This window comes from Brachyhypopomus gauderio, chromosome 18 (genome assembly GCF_052324685.1).
Source record: "Brachyhypopomus gauderio isolate BG-103 chromosome 18, BGAUD_0.2, whole genome shotgun sequence".
Taxonomy (NCBI): Eukaryota; Metazoa; Chordata; class Actinopteri; order Gymnotiformes; family Hypopomidae; genus Brachyhypopomus; species Brachyhypopomus gauderio.
In genome coordinates, this window is record NC_135228.1 from 10,478,440 (window position 1) to 10,500,319 (window position 21,880).

The window sequence follows — 21,880 nt, forward strand, 5'->3', positions numbered from 1 at the left end:
GCCTTTGAATGTGGGCTGGATGGAGATGCAGGTAGTACCCCTGAGGGCATCTGGGGCTCAGAAGGACAAGCGTGTGGAGGAGGCTTGCAGTGGTCATGTACTGATGAACAGAGGTCTGCTGAAAGTCCCCCAGAAGCCTTTGCTGCATGACATGGTGCATGGAACTCTAAACAGATGTAGTCAGGGAGGCAGAGGAAATCAAACAAAAGACGTAAGGATGGAATAAGAATGGATTATAGGCCTTTTTGGTTGTCACTTTAGTTCATGGCTTTTAGCATACATCTCATTTTGCCCCGTTAAGACTCAGAAGCTCTTTTTTTTTTCCTGATCATGCTGATGTCATCAGTCTTTGGGATCAAATCCTAAGATGCGTAACATCAGGGCTGTGGGTGGGTCTACGGTAAGGTGAAAGGTCAAAGGGTTGAGGACCGTTTGTCCATCTTTTACATCAATGATCGACTGAGGACACCTCCTTCAGGTTTTAGACAGGCACATTTTTAGAGGAACCAAAAACAACAGCATGAATCACTTTCTGGATGGGCCACGGTGACGTGTGCGTTACTACGTACAGTATCAGGTCACACTGTGGGCTGGTCAGCCAACATAAACATGAAACAGATTAAAAACAATGACCACCTCTCCTGTTTTAACACACAGTGTTCTTTTTTTCTTTTTTTGTACATCTTCATGTAGCTGATGGACTAACTTTAAATCCAAGCTCTGACAAACAGCTGTAGCTCACCACGGCCCCCTCATGTCCTCACACAACACAAAGCCATATATGATGTTTATGAGTACTGTATCTACAAAACAGATGGATTCCACTAGGAACAAGAATAAAGTAACAGTACAGTTATACTACCTAACCATGTCACTGAGGATATTGAGTGAATGTATACTCGATGCATTTTTTTCTTTTCTCAAAACAAAACAAACAACAAATGAACAATGCATATCTGTGGCTCATTATCTAGCAATGCGCTAACTCTAGAACTCTAAGTAATGCTCTCCCCAAAACACTGTGTTTTTCAAGACAAAATAATAGCAACCAGAGTAGTCAGAATCCTTAGAACCAGAATGAAAAATATACCTCAAGGAAACGCTCACAAAAAAAAAAAAAAAAAACTTTATGAAGAGAGAAATTAAACGAAGGCTCTGGGTGGGGCTTGGTGGTTTTCAGTCGCGGGATGGCCGTCCAATGTAAACCAATGACCAGAGCTCCGAGAGCGTCCGAGGAGAAATGCGTTCTCTCGCAAAATAAAAATGAAGGGAATGACACATAATCCAAAAGAGGTTGCTGTACAGCGTAGAAATGGACAATTCCGTAAGTCTCTTTCATGGGAGACGAAGAGGTAAGGGGTAGTAGTGAGTGGAATGGGGTTGGGGCGGGGCTGAGGCGGGGTTTGGGGAGGAGGGATGGGAGGGTATTCTGCTCAGCCGGTGGCCAAAAGCATACAAGCCACCACTGTTTTCATGAGCTGCAGTTGGAAAAGGCTGATTCAGTGTGTACCAATAAAAAGCCAATGGGACGTTCTGATATGTCCTTTTGTGTATCTTGCAATCTTTCTTTTAGCAAAAATATCATGCAGTCTTTAGTTCCATACCCTCTTGGGGAAGGGGGGGCAGGGGAGGTTTGTTTTCACGTTGGTATGTTTGTAGATTCAGAAGAAAAAGAAATTAAAATGCTTCAAATGTTTGTCTCGCATTATTCTTAAACATTCAAGTCAATCTATATAATACTTTTTTTTTTTACATCGGAAAAGTCCTTTCGATTTTTTACACACATGTGTATATAGAAATATAATATATAGAAATATGCATATACATATGTATGAACTTTTCCTATATGTGTATACATATTTTCCAATTGTATCAAAGCCAATTCAATGTGCTCTCAAAATATGGCCCATGTTTCCTAGAAGGATGCGCATCAATTCACATAGTACAACCAGTAGATAAGGTTGAAGAATCCAAACGTGATGGGGAAGATCACCCGGGACCATTTGTCAATGGTGCTGACATCCGTCAGGTTGGGGATCTTGAGCTTCAGCTTCGACGAGCGCCTACGCAGCCGGCAGTTGGCGCGGGCGCGCATGGCACTGCGGTCCAGCGAGTGGTGGCCGAAGCCGTCGCGCGACGAGGACGCGCCAGCCGCGGCGCCCCCTCCCGCCGGTTTGCGGAACTGCACGCCAGAGCTGTCGAATGACAGCACCGAGTTGCGGGAGTCGCTCATGCTGCCGCCCACGTCCGACGGCATCACCTCGTTGTTCATCTCCAACGTGGTGAGCAGGATGTTGGTAAACGGATCCGCCTTGAGGACACCAGAGAGGAGAGAGCGAGCAAAAGAGAGAGAGAGAGAGAGAGAGAGAGAGAGAGAGAGAGAGAGAGAGAGAGAGAGAAAGCAGAGGTCACTGGCGGGGGGGTATTTTGGGCAAGGGGTCCTAAAGTATCTCAGAGATATCTGACTTGCATCACAATGTAAAGACTCATGCAAATGCAACAGTGACACCATGCCACATTTACAATGAACACTAGAAGAAACTACAAAACTTTACGGAGCTTCGCTCAGCACGTCATGGCTGACACACAAACATTTGTTAATGGCATCGTATGAGTTGAATCTGCAGGCTTGCAGCTATTATGAGTTCTAAATGCATGTACCCTCGCCTTTCTTTGTTCCTCGAGATACAGATTTCTCCGCTGTGTATATGACCTGAGGGTGTTGGTTTGAAACGGCGCTGAAATGGAGTCCTTGCGATGTGAAAGGAAAGATGAAAAGAACATTAAAATGCCCATAAAAACTTTGACAGTCAAGCATCAAGCAACATTTCATTTGTCGCAAAAATACAAAAAAATGCATTTGCATAGCTTTGCACAGAGTTTGCCATGTTATATTTCATACAGACACCTTCAGTTGGTTTCATCTGATGCGATCAAGACATTTAAAGATTTAAAGAAATTGTCCAATGAAAATTAAGGGGGGGGGGGGGGGGGGGGGGGTGGGCTGGGACAATTGTGCAGTTAGACTGAGGTAAGCCTGCAGCAATGACCTGGCAAGAACCTGATAGAATAATGACAAGGTAATCTCATACAAGTTCTGAGCAAGGCGGGCCTCTTGTAATAATGCAGAAGGAGCTTTGATCGAATGAAGGAAGCTGTCAGTTAAGCAATGGGCACTGACGCCTCTGAATGCATCGCATGGTGCAGTCGAGTGAATTTCTTGACGCTATGTCATAACCCTAATGCTTTAGAGCAAAATCCTAACAAAGATCAGAAGTGTGCACACTGTTTGCCGACAGTTATTGTATTATATATTATATGTAATTTAATTCCGTTTGGACTTCTGATGTGGAGAAGGAGCAGAGCAGGGGTGTTGGGTGGAGACGGGTGGTGTTGGGGTGGTGACGGGTGTCCCCACCTGCTCGCGCAGACGCTTGTCTTCGTAGCGGGGACGCTCGTTGTTGGCTTTGTTGAGCCTCTCATTGATTTTCTTCTGCTGCTGGGGTCCTCTTCCGAAGAACACGTAGTTCACAAAGGCATATTCGAGCAGGGCCAGGAACACAAAGACGAAACAGCCCATGAGGTAGACATCGATGGCTTTCACATAGGGGATCTTTGGGAGGGTCTCCCGCAGGTGGGTGTTAATGGTCGTCATGGTGAGCACCGTGGTAACCCCTTCAAGGAGACAAAGATACATGTTTGTTGTTAAATCTCTGTTATTTATTTATACTTTAATTAATCTTTTCCACTTCTTTTATGTTGCAGATGATAAAAAGTATTACTGGTTACATTTTAAATAGTTTTTGGGTACAAGGACATTTGACATCACTAGCTATTAGTGCAAAACTCATTATGAAAAACTCTTCTGACCAATAACAGCGATCCTTGCCATCACCAGCGTCTTACCCAGGGCCACACGAGCGGCAGAGGCGTCATAGTTGATCCAGAAGGAGACCCAGGACAGGATGGTGATCAGGATGGAGGGCATGTATGTCTGTAAGATGAAGTAGCCGATGTTCCTCTTGATGCGGAAACTCAGCGACAGCCGTGGATACGACCCTGGGCGGAGACGGACAGAGGATGCAGGAGACAGAGGAAGGCTCAGTTAGGGAGCAAGAGCACGAGAAAGCGCACCCCCACAATGCAGCAGGCGTCTCTGCTCTCCATTTGTTTTGGATCGAGCATTTAATTTCCCCCAAGCAATGGATTCCTTCCCGGGGACAGGTTTGATTCCAGTTAAACATGGCTGAAAGGCGCCAGCATGGCAGATTTTTCTGAAAGTTCCTTCTCAGCAGGCAGCTTCCGCGGCCCTCTGAGAACTGTCATAAAAAGCCGCAGTGCCTTTCTCTCCCTTCCAACTGGCCCCGCCCCCTTTGTCTATTAAACATCACCGAAGCAGAATCTTGGAAAAAGTATCAAAGTAATCGAAACAGACAACATGTCTACTGTATTTGAGATCAAGTGCTCTGTATGAAAAAAGAGTTCAGGGACTTTGAATGGAAGGTCTGTATCACGCAGTGGATGGTATGCAGAAATGTATTTAAACGACAACTTTTAAAAGAGGGAGAAATTATGTTTACAAATACATTTATACGTTTATACATTTATCATTTTTATATGAAAAGAGTACAATAAAAGACATAGCTTTTAGACCCACATTATATATAATGAAAAATTAACAAAAAAATATGAAAAAAATAGAGGAATTTGTACAGCATTAAATGGTTTTCTAAACTTTTCTTATGCCTTATAAATTTGTGACTAAGGAAAACACAACATTTTTAATAACCCATGAAAACCCTCAAAGCTGGACTTAAAGTTCTGAGACCATGTCCAGCGAGTTGGCTTTCTGTGCAGGTTGGTCATTAAATATCTGTAACACTCGCTAATGTTTTTACACAAGTTCCTGAGACATGAAGCTTGTGATGCGTTGAGCCCCCTGACACAAATCTGACATGAGATTAATTGCCACTTTGAAATGATTGATTATTCAAATCACTGCATCAGCAGGTTGTTAATCCAAGAGTAATGCCTTTTCCTGTTCCCCGCGGTTCACCACAGCTTCAGCTTAACCGTGCTGTTTACGACCAAGCATAACAGATGCATAACTGATTCCACAGGGAGCCTTTTGACTACAGTTTTATCAAAGGCAAAGGGTGGGGGATTTCACCAAGCCTTAAGTTAAACTGCAATTGACTGTTAGCAACATATAGTGACAGATGACCCAATCTTGTTTCCTGTGCATCTTATGAATCAATAGTCCTCTTCCTATATCTTATTCACACTTGATCGGTGCGCTCCTGGTGAATATAAATAAAGAAGATCTCGTGAGGACGAAGGCACACACAACAACCCAAAGTGAGGAGCCTAAATCTTCATCGTAGCTAAAGTGGACGCTGGCCCGAAGCGTAAAAACACTGGTATCGTTGCTCTCTCCAAAAGTACACTGCGAAACAGTAACACGATTGCTTGAGAAAAAACAACCACTAAACGCTTGGCTCTGTAACACGAGCTTCAGTTGGTACTGCTAGATGCTAATGAGGAGACGTGTTTGATTTTTTCAATAATGCTGGAGCAACCTTGGGGTGTCGCCTTTCATGTGGTCCTAGACACACCACACTGGGTGAGTGAATAGCTCGGCGCTCACCTGTGGTGAACCTCACTTCTCTGGACACAAGACGAAGCTCCACGATGGAGAACTGCGGCAGCTCCAGTTTGTCCACACCCGTCACAGCATTGTCCCCTCCTTGCCAGAAGAAGACAATGTCATCTGTGGTGTAGCCATCTGCAGGGAGACAATTGAGAATAAGACCCAGTGTGACCCGATGCAAGTGTAATGTAATGGGATGTACTCATATTAATTATCTGTGATCAGAATGGTGTTTCTTAGAATACAAGGTACAAGTAAGGCTGACCCGTATGTTTAAGAAATGCTTTAGACTATGCTGATGAGGTGAACATTGAATGAATACTAGGGAGCTAGCAGTTATCATTCATTAAAGCAACGTTAGCACTTGTGGGTGAAGGGTTACCCTTAGTACGTTAAATCCTACCTGCGTAAGGGAACTCAGCTGTAGACAAAAACCTACGTAAATTATATTTTAAATGTTCTGACAGAATAATAATTTTGTCATGCATTACAAAGCTTACAGTATACTGAGCAGAAAATTTAGGCTTGAACAAGCAACTTCTTGCACTGGAATTGCATAAGTCCATTATATGTCACTGGATTATTTATATGGATTCTCAGGAGCTCTTAGGAATTGGTGATATCTTGGCTCTGGGCAGCCTGGGCCATATTTCAAATTTTAATTATGCCACCAAAGCATGCCAGCGGTCTGTCAAGGGTCATATCATTTCCCCTCCTGGATTAGAACTCATTTCTTCCTAATCATTTGGCCTTAACACCACGGTTGAGGGTCTACTGCACCTCCTCTTTCCCTGACTACTTGCTTCTGGACCCATATTTGTGAGTGGCTGGTTGGAAAGATCTCTCCTGAGCAACCTGGCAGCTGAGCCTTGCTGTCCAAAGCATATTCCACATAATGATACGGATTGATTCAATACATTATCTACATTTGGTTTAAAAGCTGCTTTAAGCAAACAGAAATGGGGTTGAGGGAAGAATGAACATAACTGATTTTTTGACAACGGTATGCCAGGATACCGAGATTTGATTTTACTTATAGCTGCCAAGGATCTGAGGTGTCTCTGTGCATGAATAATTCTTTGTCTGTTAGCATTTCACTATGTCGTTTGCCCATTAGTTGTACCATGAGCCAACAAGTGCATTTGCTTGAGACACAGCCCTTGCCGTTTGTCAATGCTGCATTAGTGTTGGACAAGGTCCAGACATCCGGTGGGTACTGGTGGTCAATAGTGCAGGGCACCTCAGTGATAAACAGGACAGTGTGGTCACCTTTACCTCAGTGAAAAACAGGACAGTGTGGTCAACTTTACCTCAGTGAAAAACAGGACAGTGTGCTCAGCTTTACCTCAGTTATAAACAGGACAGTGTACTCAACTTTACCTCAATGATAAACAGGACAGTGTGGTCAACTTTACCTCAGTGATAAACAGGACAGTGTGGTCAACTTCACCTCAGTGATAAACAGGACAAAGTGGTCAACTTTACCTCAGTGAAAAACAGGACAGTGTGGTCAACTTTACCTCAGTGATAAACAGGACAGTGAGGTCAACTTTACCTCAGTGAAAAACAGGACAGTGTGGTCAACTTTACCTCAGTGATAAACAGGACAGTGTGGTCAACTTTACCTCAGTGATAAAAAGGACAGCATGGTCAAACACACCTCAGAGCATCAATGCTGCTACTTGGCCCCTGAATGAAAGTGTTTATCACCACATGGCCCCTGTTGGTTGGGTGGGCAATGCTGTGGTCACGCGTGATTGGTGTAAATTAGCATAACGATCATGCCTGCTGACATCAGGTCTCTCTAGACCGCCGTGTGACATCAAAGAGATGGGGTGGACATGTTTGAACCTGCCATTTGGTTTTCACGAAGCAGGCTAAAAGGCTTGGAGGCGAGACTAACAGTTCTATTCAGTGACTTAGGAAACCATTTTTTTTGTTGACGTTATATTGAAAGTACATTTCCCCCTGATTCTGGAAAATGACCTCTTTCAGACGTTCCACTTCTAATGATTGTACTGCAAGTCAAAATAGGTTTTGAGTCCATTGGTGATGGACAATGTAAATATCGTGTGCTTTAGGATCTTATCAGTGTGCTTCTCTGTGTAATTAACTTGGACTACGAGCCCTAGATGTGAGTTTTAGGGGTGCAGAGTGCTCTCAAACCCATCTTTAATCATTTTGAAAAAACAGCGGCCAAATTCACTGGCACCCTTAATGCATTTGTCAGGCTGTTTATGTACTTGTGCTGGTTTTGCTAAGGTAACACTAGATGCTGTTGCAATCGTTTCTTTTTTGCTTTAAGCTTTTACTGACATCTGCCTTTATTCGTGATATCTGTTAAGTATGTGTACACGTTATATGTTAGGTTTTCCATTTGCAGCAGGAAGCAGGTTGTTTCCTAAAACAATGCTCAATGGGAGGTGTGTGTAACAGGTGTGTGGATGCGTACTGGGTGAAGATTATCCAGCAACAGCACATTAAAGCAGGCCCATAATGCTGAAGGTTTGTTCCATGTGGAGGGGCAATACAGTGTGAAATATGCAGATATGCATGCACTGGCGTGTGTGTGTGTTTGTGTGTGAGTGTGTCGTCAGAGTGTAAGTGTTTCACAGGTTAGCTTACAGCTCTCAATCTCCAAGGTGCAGTTCTGTTCGTCCAGGGGGTATCTCCTCAGATCCATCATACACGCAGCTGTAGTGGTTATTCTAGAAAAACAGAAGCATGCAGAAGATGGGGAGGGGGACATGAGGAGTGAAGGAGAGAGAGGGAGAGACAGAGAGAGAGAGAGAGAGACACCGTTACCTTGGTAACCTTTAGGAAATCGTATCTTAGCCTTGACTGCGCCATGTGAATCTCTAAATGAGTAATGTTTGGCAGCCACTGCCATGCACCAAGAGAAAGGAAAGTGGTAAATGCAGGTGAGTGCTGAATGGTACACAAGTACTGTATGGTACACAAGTACTTAATGGTACACAAGTCCTGAATGGTACGGTGGCCCTGAAAGTCTATTGCGCTGCAAATACGCAAAGCAAATGCATCAAAATAACAACGCGTGCGCTACATTTCAGAAACGCGCTGCCCATTCAGAAATGCTGCAAATCCAGCAACAACATAACGGAAGTGTTTCTGGACAAATTATTTTACGCAGGGCCTCTATAGGTTTTTATCCATAAACAACAGTTGTGTTATTCAGTTTCTGATTACGTTGAACAGAACTTAAATAGTAAAGCTCTTGAAACATAGCTAGCTAGCTACAATTTAACAGCTTTTTTAATTAGGTCCCCAAGCTTTAGTTTAATTCTAAATATCTAGCTAGCTAGCTACATTTAAAGAGCATTTAGCTGTTTATCTGTGATTTAAGCAGCGACTACATAGTGATAAGTGATTTCATCACAGCTGGACTAAATGATGCAGTATGTATCACAACAATTCACCAAAATATACTAAACATAGCCTGGTAAGACGAAGGGAATAACACTAGTTTTTTAAAACTAGAAACAACAGTTGTGTTAGACAGTCTTCTTTTGTTTTGCTGACTTATCTGGATGTGTAGGCTATTCCACATAAAGCATATGCCTCTATGTTTAACCAGGGTTATTTTAACAAGGGGATAATTTTAGTGATGCCAACTCAATGTCTGTCGAAATTATACTCATGAATATCATCCGTAACGTATTTATGTGGGTGCAAACGAGGGGTGTCAAAATTCTGCAAAACTGGACAGAATTAGTAAAGCTCTTTACATGTAGCTATATGGCTAACTAGCTGTTCAGACGAAAACTATGGCTTAAAAACCTTTTCAGGTTTAAATACCTAGCTACATTTAAAGAGCTTTTCTAATTCAGTCCAGTTGCACATAATGAGATATTGTCTAACACAACTGTTACTTCTAGTTAAAAAAAAAACTAGTGTTATTCCCTTCGTCTCTTACCATGTTATGTTTTGTCTATTTTGGTGAATCGTTTTGATACATACTGCATCATTTAGTTCAGCCGTGATAAAATCGCATACTTATGACTAGGTAGTCACTGCTTATATCACGGGTAAACAGCTAAATGCTATTTAAATGTGGCTAGCTAGGTATTTAGAGAGAAACTAAGGCTTAAAAACCCTGATATAAAATCCCATTTAACATAACTTAGTTTCTATCTAAATAGCTAGCTAGGGGACATAATTAATAAAGTTCTTAAAGTGTAGCTAGATGGCTACGTTTAAAGAGCTTTACTATTTAAGTTCTGTTCAACGTAATGAGGAACAGTATAACAACTGTTGTCCCTGCGTAAAAGGATTCGTACAGAAACACTTCCATTATGTTGTCGGCCACTTCCGTGGCGTTGTGGCTTGATTTCTGAATGTGCAGCGCATTTCTGAAATGTAGCACACACGCGTATTTCCTTTGCAGCATGATGGACTTTCAGGGCCACCGCAGAATGGTACACAAGTGCTCAATGGTACACAAGTACAGGTTTATGGGGTATATGGTAATTTCGGAGGATGGGCTAGGGACGGAGATACAGGGAAAGAGAATGTGATAAGTGGCAGAGAATCACACACAAACACACACACTCACGCACACACACTTACGCACGCACACACACACACAAACACACAAACACACACACACACACAATGAGATGTATCTCGATCTTTGCAGTAAACCTGGATTGTGTAGCAACATGCCGTCTCTGCATTACCTGCAACATTGTTTGCTTTGCAGTGTTCTGTTAAGGGTATTTGTACCCTTTGAGCATCACAGGTCATTTTCCATTAGGCCAGTTATATATCACACTGATGACTGTGTACACCAGAGAGTTTTTTTTTAATACAAAACATTACCATGTACTGAACTGTGTGCATATATATGCTTGCACAGCTGATGAAGGACCTCTAAAACATCCTGTTTCTCTGTAAACTTTGTGTACTATATGATGAACTAAATATATGCCTAGGAAACACAATGGAGATGCCTCGGTCGTGATTCAAACAACTGACCTCCTGTACCAAAGTCTTGTAACTGAAAAACTACTGACAAATTGATGAAGCTAGTAGTGATGGAAAAAAGCACAAGAGAGCCATAGTGATAGATGTAGGAATCCCAAGGGTAAGCAAAATTAGGAACAAGGAATATGCTCAAGTGTAAGGGGAGGTCACACTAAATACTGTAGCACTGTAGTATCTGCTATTTGTGTATTGCATACACATTTTCTATATTTTTAATATATATATATATATATATATATATATATATATATATATATATATATATATATATATATATATATATATATATATATATATATATTAAACAGTCGCAATGAAGAAGTTCAGATCAGACTACATTACAATGAACCTGGAAGGCAACAGGTAATTCGTACTTGGAAAGTAACGTCTGCATGTTTTAGGCTAATGAGAAGTCCTGTGAAGGTCATACAGCTGACACGCGACACCTCACTTCGACAATTCCACTGCATGCTGGCCTGAATCGCGACCACTGCGTAACACAAGTCCACGTGACGTGCGCGCGAACAAGAGTGTACCTAACGTCGAATTTCAATAAATCCAGCGTCCCGGGGAAGCGTTTCGCATTACAAATGAGTTGTGTGGGAGCCGCTGGCGCTTAACGGAGATATTTACTACCGCAGCACATTTTCGTAATTACATTTGCGACGTTAAATCATAGGAGCTCCTCTGGTTCTCGCGGACGCTTCGTGTAAATGAAATAGGGATTCGCCGGTTGGCGTGAATGGGGTTGCTGTGTGGGGAGGTGTGTATGAGGGGAGGAGTAATTGAGTTTCGGCTCATCACCTCACTATGTCAGATGCGTAGATGCATTTTCACTGAACCTTGCAGTACCTTCAGCGAACGTGTTTGTGTTAGTCTACATTCTATGTAATGTGGGATCCTCATAGACTGTGGATTGTACGTGTGTGTGTGTGTGTGTGGTGTTTATAATTAAAGATGGCCAAAAGGTGGAGGTACGTGAAACATAGGCCTACAACTTTAAAACGAAACCTAGACCAACTTTAAAATGAAACCTAGTCCTACTTTAAAATTAAACCTGACCGTCAGCCTACTTTAAAGAATATCATTGATTATAATTGAGCCAAGGGCAGTCTTAACCCAGGTCTTAACTGACTGAAATATCCAACTGTCCAAATGATAACTTGCACTGTGTTGTTTTTTTTGCTTAAGAAAGATTAGAAAAAGTTTGTCTTAAGGGAAAAAAAACCTTCAACAGAAATCATAAACTATATTAACTTCTTGCCTTTTAATTTAAAAATTCTCCCGGTTCTCTATGGATTTTATATGACTTCTTCAAAATTCTGGACTCACTAAAGATGGTATTCAGTCAAAATTTCCAAAGATGCATTTCTTGCCGGGGAATGTGACGAGAAACAGGCTAGTGCATCGTGAGGTGCGGGATTGACCTCAGTACAGGGAGGAGGTGGGCCTGTGAGTGTCGGAGCCATGTGGAGTGATTTAGCTTAAGGGGGCAGGTTGGTACTTGGCTGCATCATGGGAGACTCCCAGACCCCCTCTCCCAAGTGGACTGCTAGCACACCCCCACACCACCCCACCCCGCCTCACCCCACCCCCACCTCCTCCCCTCCAGTGATTGGTCCCCAAGTGCCACTCCACCAGGGTGTCGTACCAGCTGGAGACGGGGGGAGTGCAGAAAGTAATTTCTCCTGTAGCCACTAATTCATGGTGAACATGTTTTTCCTCGCTACTTATGTCTGGTAAACACCAAGGACGTCTTTGCACTTCTGAGTGCAAACTGTTTGTTTTCTTGCTATGTGACCTGCTTAGAATTTCCATGCTGAAGGTATTTGATGTGCATTATTGTAATGGTTGCTGACGGTAGGCATGACCACTCCATGTCAAATTCATTTAACACATCTCAAGAAGTCTGATTTGAATATTTCTTTGCATAACAGAAGATACATTACAACGGCAAAATTGGTCGGACATCCATTTCAAGCATTACGTCCTTCTCCTGAAGGTATACAAACACAGCCGAGCGACTTACCATGCAACAATGCGCCAAACATTAGCAACCATTCAAAACAGGTCTCTCTACTCTTGTGTTCACCACTCCTTACAGCTGCTGCCAGGCACCTTGAGACCTGTGCTAGCTGGAAGCTCAGCATCTGTCGATGGGTAAACCCATGCTAGCACCCTGGGCCTACTGTGTCAGGAGACATATTAGGTAAGCATTTAACACTCCATTAATTCTTCTCACTCCTAGATATCATCGCGTTTGCCCATTAATATGGCTGTCGGAGACCCCGCTCTTCTCAGCCTCTCCGTCTATGTCTTGCTGGTCCCAGACGTCTGGCTCATGATTTTGGATTAATGGGGCCACCGGCTCAGTGCTTGTCCACACCCTCCCGAGACCTTTTGCCTGGCTTCGCTCGATGACAGATGTTTGGACCTTAAGTCTGACCTCAGATCAGGCTTGATTTGCAATGCATGACAGTGGACGGTTGGAGTTTTGAGTTAGGGGCCGCGAGCCGAGACCAGCAAACACTTACTGGGTGCTGAATGTTCCATTTAAATGCTAACTGCGCTGGACGATGCCCGGGACCTTTTACAGAGTTGCACGTGGTTTTTGCTGCCTCATTGTTGTTACAAAGCTCAATTTATCGTTTTTTTTTTGTTGCTTATTTATTTTAAATATTTATCTTTTGCTTACATTCTGATAAACTGCAGCATCTCTTCGTTGATGTTTGCCTTGCGTTGCATCGGAAGTCAGTCGCCTAGTGTGTCGGCTTTAGCGAGAACTTATTCTGGCATTTAAGAGTGTGCCGGTATATTTAAACCTTACAGGCAATAGCAAAGTGTGTGACAGGAACGAATGCCATTCTTGGCGATTGGGGAGTTAAACAAGGTAATAGAGCAGAGGCATAGGACAGTACCGTGGCCCTTATAGTGGCTTCTGTGCGTTTAGCCGTGAGTGTCCTATAATTAACATTTAGACTTGTGCTTGTTTTTAGCTCTGAAGCATTTCCAAATGTGACTGCCCTGTGCAAACCACATTAGATTAGTAAAAGCGCATTTTTAAAATATATATAGCTCACATTACAGGACAAGGGCAACCTGCTTTACCCCTTTCTCCCTCAATTTTTTTGAAATTCCATCTTTTCTCTCTTTCTCTTCTCTCTTCTTTCTCCCGATGAATCTTGACATAATTTTCTTCAAAGTGGTAAGGCCGATCATCGCAATATGCGGATAGTCTTATTAATACGTATTAATCTTAAAGTGTGTGTTATGCTAAATAATGTGGGAGTAGTTACTGTAACTGCCTTGATACTAATATGAAAGTTATGTAGTGGTAAGAGTGAGGAATGAGAGTCAAACACTCTAGTGTAGCTAAAAATACATAATCACCTGTAGATTTATAAGCTTCAGCCCCTGCTATACTGCTATAATGTCTCCTCCTCAAAACAACATGCCATTACATGTTAATAGGTATTTATACTAGCATATAATAAATAATACCTTAATAAAAAATGATTGCTGTCTGTGAGTGTATCATTGGCTCTGTTATCAGGTCATACCTTGGATTCAACCCACTCCCAGTGTTTCGATTCATTAGGCCCTCTTCTTTTTGCTTGGGGGGGGGGGTATAAGGGTAAAAGCCTTGCCCCCATTGGCCCTCCCCTGTGGTGCAAGTGCCAGAGCCCATGGAGGAAGAAGCAGTTTATCATTTTCCATTATTGATAGCCTGATTGAGTGGCACACTCTGAAAGCAGCATTTATTTATTTATATTTGCCTCTCCTCTTTGTGTGTAAGAACGAGGCTGGACTTGGGCTTCCGTGAAGGCCGTCGTAGCAGAATCACGACCTGGGATGTGTTGTGCCTCAGAAGGATAGGCTATAAGAGGCTGGGTATCCTTAAGAGGCCAGTGCTATGCTAAAGAGGCATCACGGTTCCTCTGATGTCGCAGGTTTCAGGACCGGCAAACAGTGCATAGCAGGATGGAGGATGCAAAACAAATGTGCTTCCCAAGAATGAGCCCCGGGCTAAGAGAAGAAAGGAAGAAGTTCAGAGGGAAAGACCCATACGTGCTGACGCACCTTGGTAAAGATCACGTAACATATCTGCCTTGTGACATCAGGCAGAGGAGGATCTCAAAAAGGCACAGTCTAAGCACGTGATTCAGTTTGCCACCTTCTCCACCTAATACCATTATCACTTCCATTTTTGACACGGACAGGGTGCGCTGTGAATGTCTGGCAGATGTCTTTAACACTGCCCCAAATAGAAAGTCTTCCACAGACATGACAACGTGTCACCACCTAACCATGAAATGAACTGCGTTGTTAAAAGAAACCTTTGGTTTGTGGCTGTGACCAAAAGGAACACAAGGAACATGCTCGAAACAGAAGTAATAAAAAGTCATATAAGATCATAGCTCTTGGGAGCCAGTGTGAGAAAGACTTCATTCCAAATGCAGTTTTGTACAATATGTTATGTTATGTATCTCAAAATCTTCAATCCAGTTCTTGTAAAAATTACTTTACAACTTTACAATTTTGTGTGCAGAACATTTGCACAGTTTCTTTAACTCTGCATGGGTTTACTTTCATTTAAAGGGTGAAACCGTCAAAGCTGCCATTATGGAGCCAGCAGTAGCCCAAATGTCGGCCCAACACCGCAAGAAACAAACAGCTCCCATATTCACCTCAGGCCATACAGGACTGTGCCGTCTGGGTGAAGCCGGATCATGCGGTTCTTCACCGTCACGCCGTGCAGGAAGGACTTCTTGTCATTCAGGAAGTAGGTGTCCGGCAGCCACAGCTGGTCGGCCACGCGGTTGTCCAGTGTCAGGTTGAGCGCCATCTCGGCGTACGCCAGACGCTTGTCCCGCCAGCTTTGCTGGAAGTACATGGTGATGGTGTAGTCCTGGAGGGAGGAAGACAGAAGAGAGAAGCACTGAGATCTCCCCGTGTACAGGGTGTAGTCCTATCACGGGCCAGCGACCTGGTCCCTAAGGCCCCTGACACAGTGATACGGTACACACACCTCAGATACACAATCATGCCTTGTAGCCTACAAGGAGAATAGGAGAATAGTTCAACTCTGGCACAGAAATGCAGAGGTAAATGAATTGTAGTGTAGTTGCAAATGTAGTTGGACCTGGTCTTTATGTATTGTATCATACTGAGTCTTTTATTTCATGATTTGGAGTATGTTATTTCATGAAAACTGTTATTATATAACAATATTATATAAACTTTATTTAATTTTCCACATAATTATACATGCTAATTTTTGTTATTAAGCCATGTCTGGAGCATGGACTTTCTAGAATATGCTAGAATCTAGTTGGAACAGCACAAAACCAGCTACTAAAATAATTTAAGTATCAGCTGCTTAGTCTCTAATTCTTCTTTAAGGTCTTGTGTTTACTGCAATCTTTGATCAAACACGTGGTTCAGCAAACATGTATGTTTCTAAATGCAACTTTACGTGATAAAAAAACACACATAGTGATTTTTTAATTCATTCGTTTCTACACGTGTTTGCATATTTGTTCCATTTGAATGCAAATGGAATTTTAATCCATTTAATAAAGTTTACAACACTCCTCTCTGGAGAGCAGGGATACCCCACTGGAGCTACGCTTAATACGTTAAATGATCAGTTAAACAAGAATTTGAGGCTCTTATTATTTCATATCACCACTAATTGAGACAATAATTTAAATAAATTTGAACAGAATGAGGAAGAAGAGAAAACAGGCTTGGACCGCTACACCAGTGGCACGTGCAGGATAAGCACCATGAGGTAGACCATTCAACACAGATACAATTATCTCACTCAACCTTAACCAAGGCTGAAGTCAAATTGAATTATTCTTGTAGCATTATTACATTACAGATATATCCTTATTCATACCTAGATTCACATTTCTCCTCTTTAGTGTGATCTTAAGAGCCAGCAAAATTATTATAGATTAGTGTCTTAGTCTGAGTTTTTTTTATCAGTGATATACTAATAAAAACAGCCCTTTTGGGTTTCGACTAAATATAACCCACTTTGACTGGACTTGATCCAAAATATACTCCTGCACTGATTTACTGTGCTTTATCTGAGGGATTAAAGACACAGTCGATCTATCACATTCCAATAGCCTGACATCCTGGGACGCAGGTACTGACTCGAGACCTGAATTGGCATATTTTACGAAACAGCTTTGGTGTGCTGCATTGGCAAAGCCTAGGCAGCCACAGAGGGCTGTGCTAATGTAATAAGCCTCGCTCCATTGTTTAAGAATACTTCTGGGATCTTAACAAGAGGAGGAGGAGAGGGGAGGGGATTCAGTGGGCTGTGCTAATGCTAATAGAGACAGGAGGCTAGGTCCTCTCCTAGCACTGTGCCCAGGTGGCAACGCTGCCTGGCAGCTGATCGGTGTGACGCCGTCTGCCCTGAACCTCCTGTGTCAGACCACCGTGACAGCAGCGAGCAAATAAAGGCCACTCCTAAATGCTAACCTGGGTTAGCATTTGTAACACCGCCTAGATTGACCTCATTTGCATATTGTTACCAGGCTACCAGCCCTCAGTCAGTTATTGATAAGAGTAGCATCACAGGAAGAAGCACCCTTGTAATCATCCATTTCTTCCATTCATGTTGCATTTTTTTTTCAGCAAGTCAGGGTTTTACTGTAAAACATAAATTGTATATGTGATTACACTGAATTGTTTGTGCAGATGATTTTGAGTGACAGTAAAACAGAGGTTATAATTCCAGATGTTCATTAACGTTAAATCAGACAATAACCGTTTCTTGTGTGAGCTTTACAGTGAATATAATGCATAACCGTGTTCTCTCCTTTTATTCTATGCAGTGATTGGAAAATCACTAACACCTCACGCACAGCAGGAATATGAAAATATATCTTATATAGTATATAAGGAAAGGTGTGTGAGCACTGCCTCTGCCTTTCGTTTGCTCACAAATGCCCTGATATATAGTATATTACTGCAAAAATATACTATTCGTCAGAGTGATAAAGAGGAGATCTAACTGGCAGAGGTGAATCTTGCACGTCCTTTCACTCATCTGATGGCCTGCATCATTCGCCACACTGACCATGCTGATTAGCTAGTGACGGATGATGCTGATTGGCCAGTGATGGATGATGCTGATTGGCTAACGCTTGTCTTCAATAATAAACCTTCATCCTAACAGTTTTTAAACCGAAGTGAGGCGGAATGTGCATCCCATCTCACAGCAGACTCACCCGGCTGCACCTAAAATGACTTATGTTCCCAGAGCTATGCACCCTGCGAGAATATTAACACCTAAGAAGCTTTGTTTTATGTTCTTTCCCCATCTGCAGTGGCAGTTTATGGGGAAACACCACAAGAACTTGCTAAGAACTGGGTTTATTGCTACAGTCCATGCAGGTGAGAGTCAAACCAGGTGAGTCAAACCAGGTGAGGCAAACAAAATCATTCAATGCTGTTTGTTTTAGATAAATAAGCCTGCAATATATATACATTATATACATGTATATATGTATTTATTTGTGTATTATATATATATATATATATATATATATATATATATATATATATATATATATATATATATATATATATATATATACATGTATGCACACACACACACACACACACACACACACACACACACACACACACACATATCTGTTACATCTGCAGTTACACTGCAAAGAGCTGTGCAGTCTGCACATCTGCCTCCTTCTCTTGCGCTGGATCAACCGTATGTTCTTTAATTCCACACTTCTGAAATGTCCAGGGAAACAAAAATAACATAAACCATCAGACAGAACTTGCTGCGTCTTCAAAACACGCAAGCACACAGAAATTTCAGCAATAACTTCACGATGAATAAATCAAAGAGCCACATTTGCTCTTTGAGGAGGGGAGGGGCAGCAGGCAGAGGAAACAACTTTCCACTTGAGTGACTCTCTCAAACAAATTAAAATCAAAGCCGCGGCCAGTGACAGGACAAACGGCCTCCGGTGGCTCTGAAGAGGAAATCAGGCTGGATATCTCGCCCTTGCCCCAAATGTCTTCTCTCAGTCTCACCTCCTTTCACCCCTTCTTCTCACATTCTTTCTCTCCTACTTCTGATGTTCTTTCTCCCCTTCTTCTCACATTCTTTCTCTCCTACTTCTGATGTTCTTTTTCCCCTTCTTCTCACATTCTTTCTCTCCTACTTCTGATGTTCTTTCTCCCCTTCTTCTCACGTTCTCTTCTGGTCTTGAGTTCTTCTCTGGTTTCTCTTTTCTCTCTTGGACTCTGTCCTGTCCCCCTTGCTCTGTCTTTGTCACTTTTGTCTCTCTCTCCTCTCTCTCTCTCTCACTCACTCTATCACTCCTTGCCACGTTAGAGCATGTTTAGCGTATGATGTCATCAATCAGACACTGCCTGTATTGCTTGATGACATACACCTCTGCATTACAGCTCAGCTACGATTATTAGCAGCAATTTCCTTCACTGAAATTAGACAGAAAGGAAGGTGGGCTGCATAGAACACAGACTGAGCAAACAGGGATGTTGTAATTCAAAAAGGAACTCACAGGCTTGTTTGCATGAATTGCTACAGTTTTTACCTGACAGCTTAACATCTTATCAACGCAAACTTAAACCACATGTTTGTGGTACTAGTTTGCCAGAAATGTAAACCTATACTTCTTTACCTGTACTTAAATGTACCTATTATAAGGAAGACTCCAGCAGTGCAGGTTACGCATCTGCATTGCCGCTAGCACGGTGTGTCTTTACGCACCCGCATCAAGCGCATGTGAGAGAATGGTAGCACGTTTCACTGGCTTCTGGATGAATACTGCTTCTCGTCAGCCCCTCCGTGCCGTTCTGCGGCCGCAACCGAATAGAGCACCTGCCCGATTCCGACAGGCATGCGTGTGCGCGATGTACCTGGCCGTGCGCGTGTGCTGGAATTCTGGCACCCTCAAGGCGAACGTTCTCACTGTTTGAGATAATCTGCTGCACATGCGAACCTTCATAGACATGCTGCTGTTGCGCTACATTTTGGCTAGCGAGTTCAGTCAGGGAGCACCTTCCATAACTTCATTTTGATGGCCCTCATCATCTCCTTTGAGGCAAAACTGGACAGTGAGAAATGTCAGAGCTGTAAAACTAACTGCCCCAAGACTTCATCTTCAAACTACCTTTCTATAAAAACTGTCTGTGTCAGGATTTTTTTTTTTTAGTTTTTTTTTTCACCTTTTTAGTGGTCAGGAGAAAAGTGAAGGAGCCGCTTAAGGAGAGGACGTGGGCTATTGTATTCTCAGCTTCTTCTTGGCACATCTGTTAGGCAGGATTTATTTCAGTCGTGTGAAGGTGGCTGTCTCAAAGAGTCTCGGCTGTAGCCTGATGACTGAGACAGGAGGCACGCTGCAGCCTTCTCTGATGATGAGGTCGCAGCTCGCCTCAGGGGCTTCTGGGAAGTGTAGTCCCCGGAGGCGGCTTAACTCCAGCTGTCTCCACCGCAGCACTGGGGCCCGTACATGTATCCTTGAGAAGCAGGCATAGCCTGCGTCCGCGAGCGATCGTGGGATGAAGCACTGGCCTGAACCAAGTTTGCCCGGGCCTGGCCTGGCTCGGCCCGGCCTTTCCGACAGAGACCGAGGCGAAGCCGACTGCCGCCCTCTCTCTCAGGTGCTTTATAAATGCAGACCCTGGTCATTGAGGCTCATAAAATCTAAAGGTGCCTGACTCGGCACAGGGAAATGATGAATGCAATAACTCCTGCGTGGGGTGTCCATGGTGGGAGGGCAGGGTGTGCTGTCAGCAGAAATGCATAGTGCTGCTCTTAAAATGCTTCTTAAGGGCTCCTGGGTGGTGCTTAACTTAAAGGTGGTTAACTTGAGCCAAAAGGTCCGCAAACCCTACGTAACTGGTCCTGACCGCAGCTCTGAATAAACGCGCAAGCATTTTAAGGATGCAGAAAAGCACGCGGTAAAGCAGAAATCGCCCTTTTAAAAAAAAGCTTCGTTAAAAGGTGATGCACACACTCGAATAAGGAGGTCATTAGTTTTCTTCTGCACAGTTTGTACAGCTGCACTGGAACGGGGTTTTTGCATGTCCTTAACTCTGAGCCTAAGGACAGTGTATATGCAGCAGGGGTGGTGGTGCCACAAACACCTGCTGAGCTGCTGGTCTCTCTAAGATGGTCTCATCTAAGCTGGTCTCATCTAAGCCGGTCTCCTCTAAGCCGGTGCCAAAGGGGTGTGGCTTCTATTCGTCCTAGTTTGGACGGCTGCCACTGTGGCCCTAGGAAAGCTTGAGAAAGACATTTTGAACTTCACAACATGCCAACACCGTGTGCTCTGTTCCTTGTGCAACCTTTGGGAAAATGAACCTTGCCTGCCATCCCCCCTTTGTCGATCTAAAGAGGCTCCGCCTATAATGGGGGTGCTGCCAGCGTGGGGGAGGGCAAAGGGACTGGAGAGAGGAGGGGAAACGCCGGCGCGCAACTCACCATGTTGACTTCCGAGATGGAGTCTATGCTGGCGATGTTGATGCTCATTCCTACGATGACTGGGGGACCTGGGGCAGAGGACAGAGAGCGAAAGAACAAGGGAGTGAGAGACAGAAAGAGAGGGAAAAAGACAGACAGAGAGGGCGACAGGCAAACAGGGACAGACAGAGAGAGAAAAAGGTGGAAAGAGAGAAAAAGAAAGAAAGAGTCATCAGTTGTTGAGCTGTAGCTCTTCTGCTCGCTCCCTCATGAGGTCCCATCGGTGCCATTTGGCCCACTGTAACTGTGAAAGAAGGTCATTTAGCATTTACACTACCATGTGCCATCCACCCACCCAACATCGGGGAGTCTTCTAGGGCATCATGAAGCCTGGAGCATGCGCAACCGGTACAGACAGTAATTCTGGGAACGGTCCAATTCGATCGATACCGCCGTGTTCCGAATCTTTCAATGGATTCGGAGATTAGTTCAGTCACAAAATGGGCCATATAAAAAAAAAATAACAATTTTTACCCTGGGATAAGTTTTTGAAATAATCAACATATGTAAATCGGTAAGATTATTTTCATTCTTCAAGAGCACACACGCTGTCCTGAGTATGAACTGCCATGTTGCTGTATTCAAAAGAGAAGCCGTAGTGTGATGAAAAACAAACAGCTGTCTTGACTATTAAAGAGGCAGAAGAGTGACAGACCACATGGAGCTATTTCCATCACGTTCCC

The 21,880-nt window shown here is 43.3% G+C and overlaps 1 protein-coding gene across 2 annotated transcripts; it reads right to left on the reverse strand.

Moving 5' to 3' along the window:
• Window positions 1-242: 242 nt before the first annotated feature.
• Window positions 243-21,520, reverse strand: gabrb4 (gamma-aminobutyric acid type A receptor subunit beta4). 2 transcript variants are annotated; one of them, XM_076980260.1, is made up of 8 exons: window positions 21,159-21,520; window positions 15,343-15,563; window positions 8,276-8,358; window positions 5,648-5,785; window positions 3,907-4,059; window positions 3,419-3,675; window positions 2,662-2,751; window positions 243-2,311 (listed from the first exon to the last, which is right to left on the reverse strand). In XM_076980260.1, the coding sequence occupies exons 1-8, from the start codon at window positions 21,204-21,206 to the stop codon at window positions 1,931-1,933; spliced, it is 1,371 nt and encodes a 456-aa protein (XP_076836375.1). In that variant the 5' UTR covers window positions 21,207-21,520; the 3' UTR covers window positions 243-1,930. The 2 variants fall into 2 exon arrangements, with proteins under 2 accessions (XP_076836375.1, XP_076836376.1); XM_076980261.1 differs by lacking the exon at window positions 2,662-2,751.
• Between the last annotated feature and the right edge of the window lie 360 nt (window positions 21,521-21,880).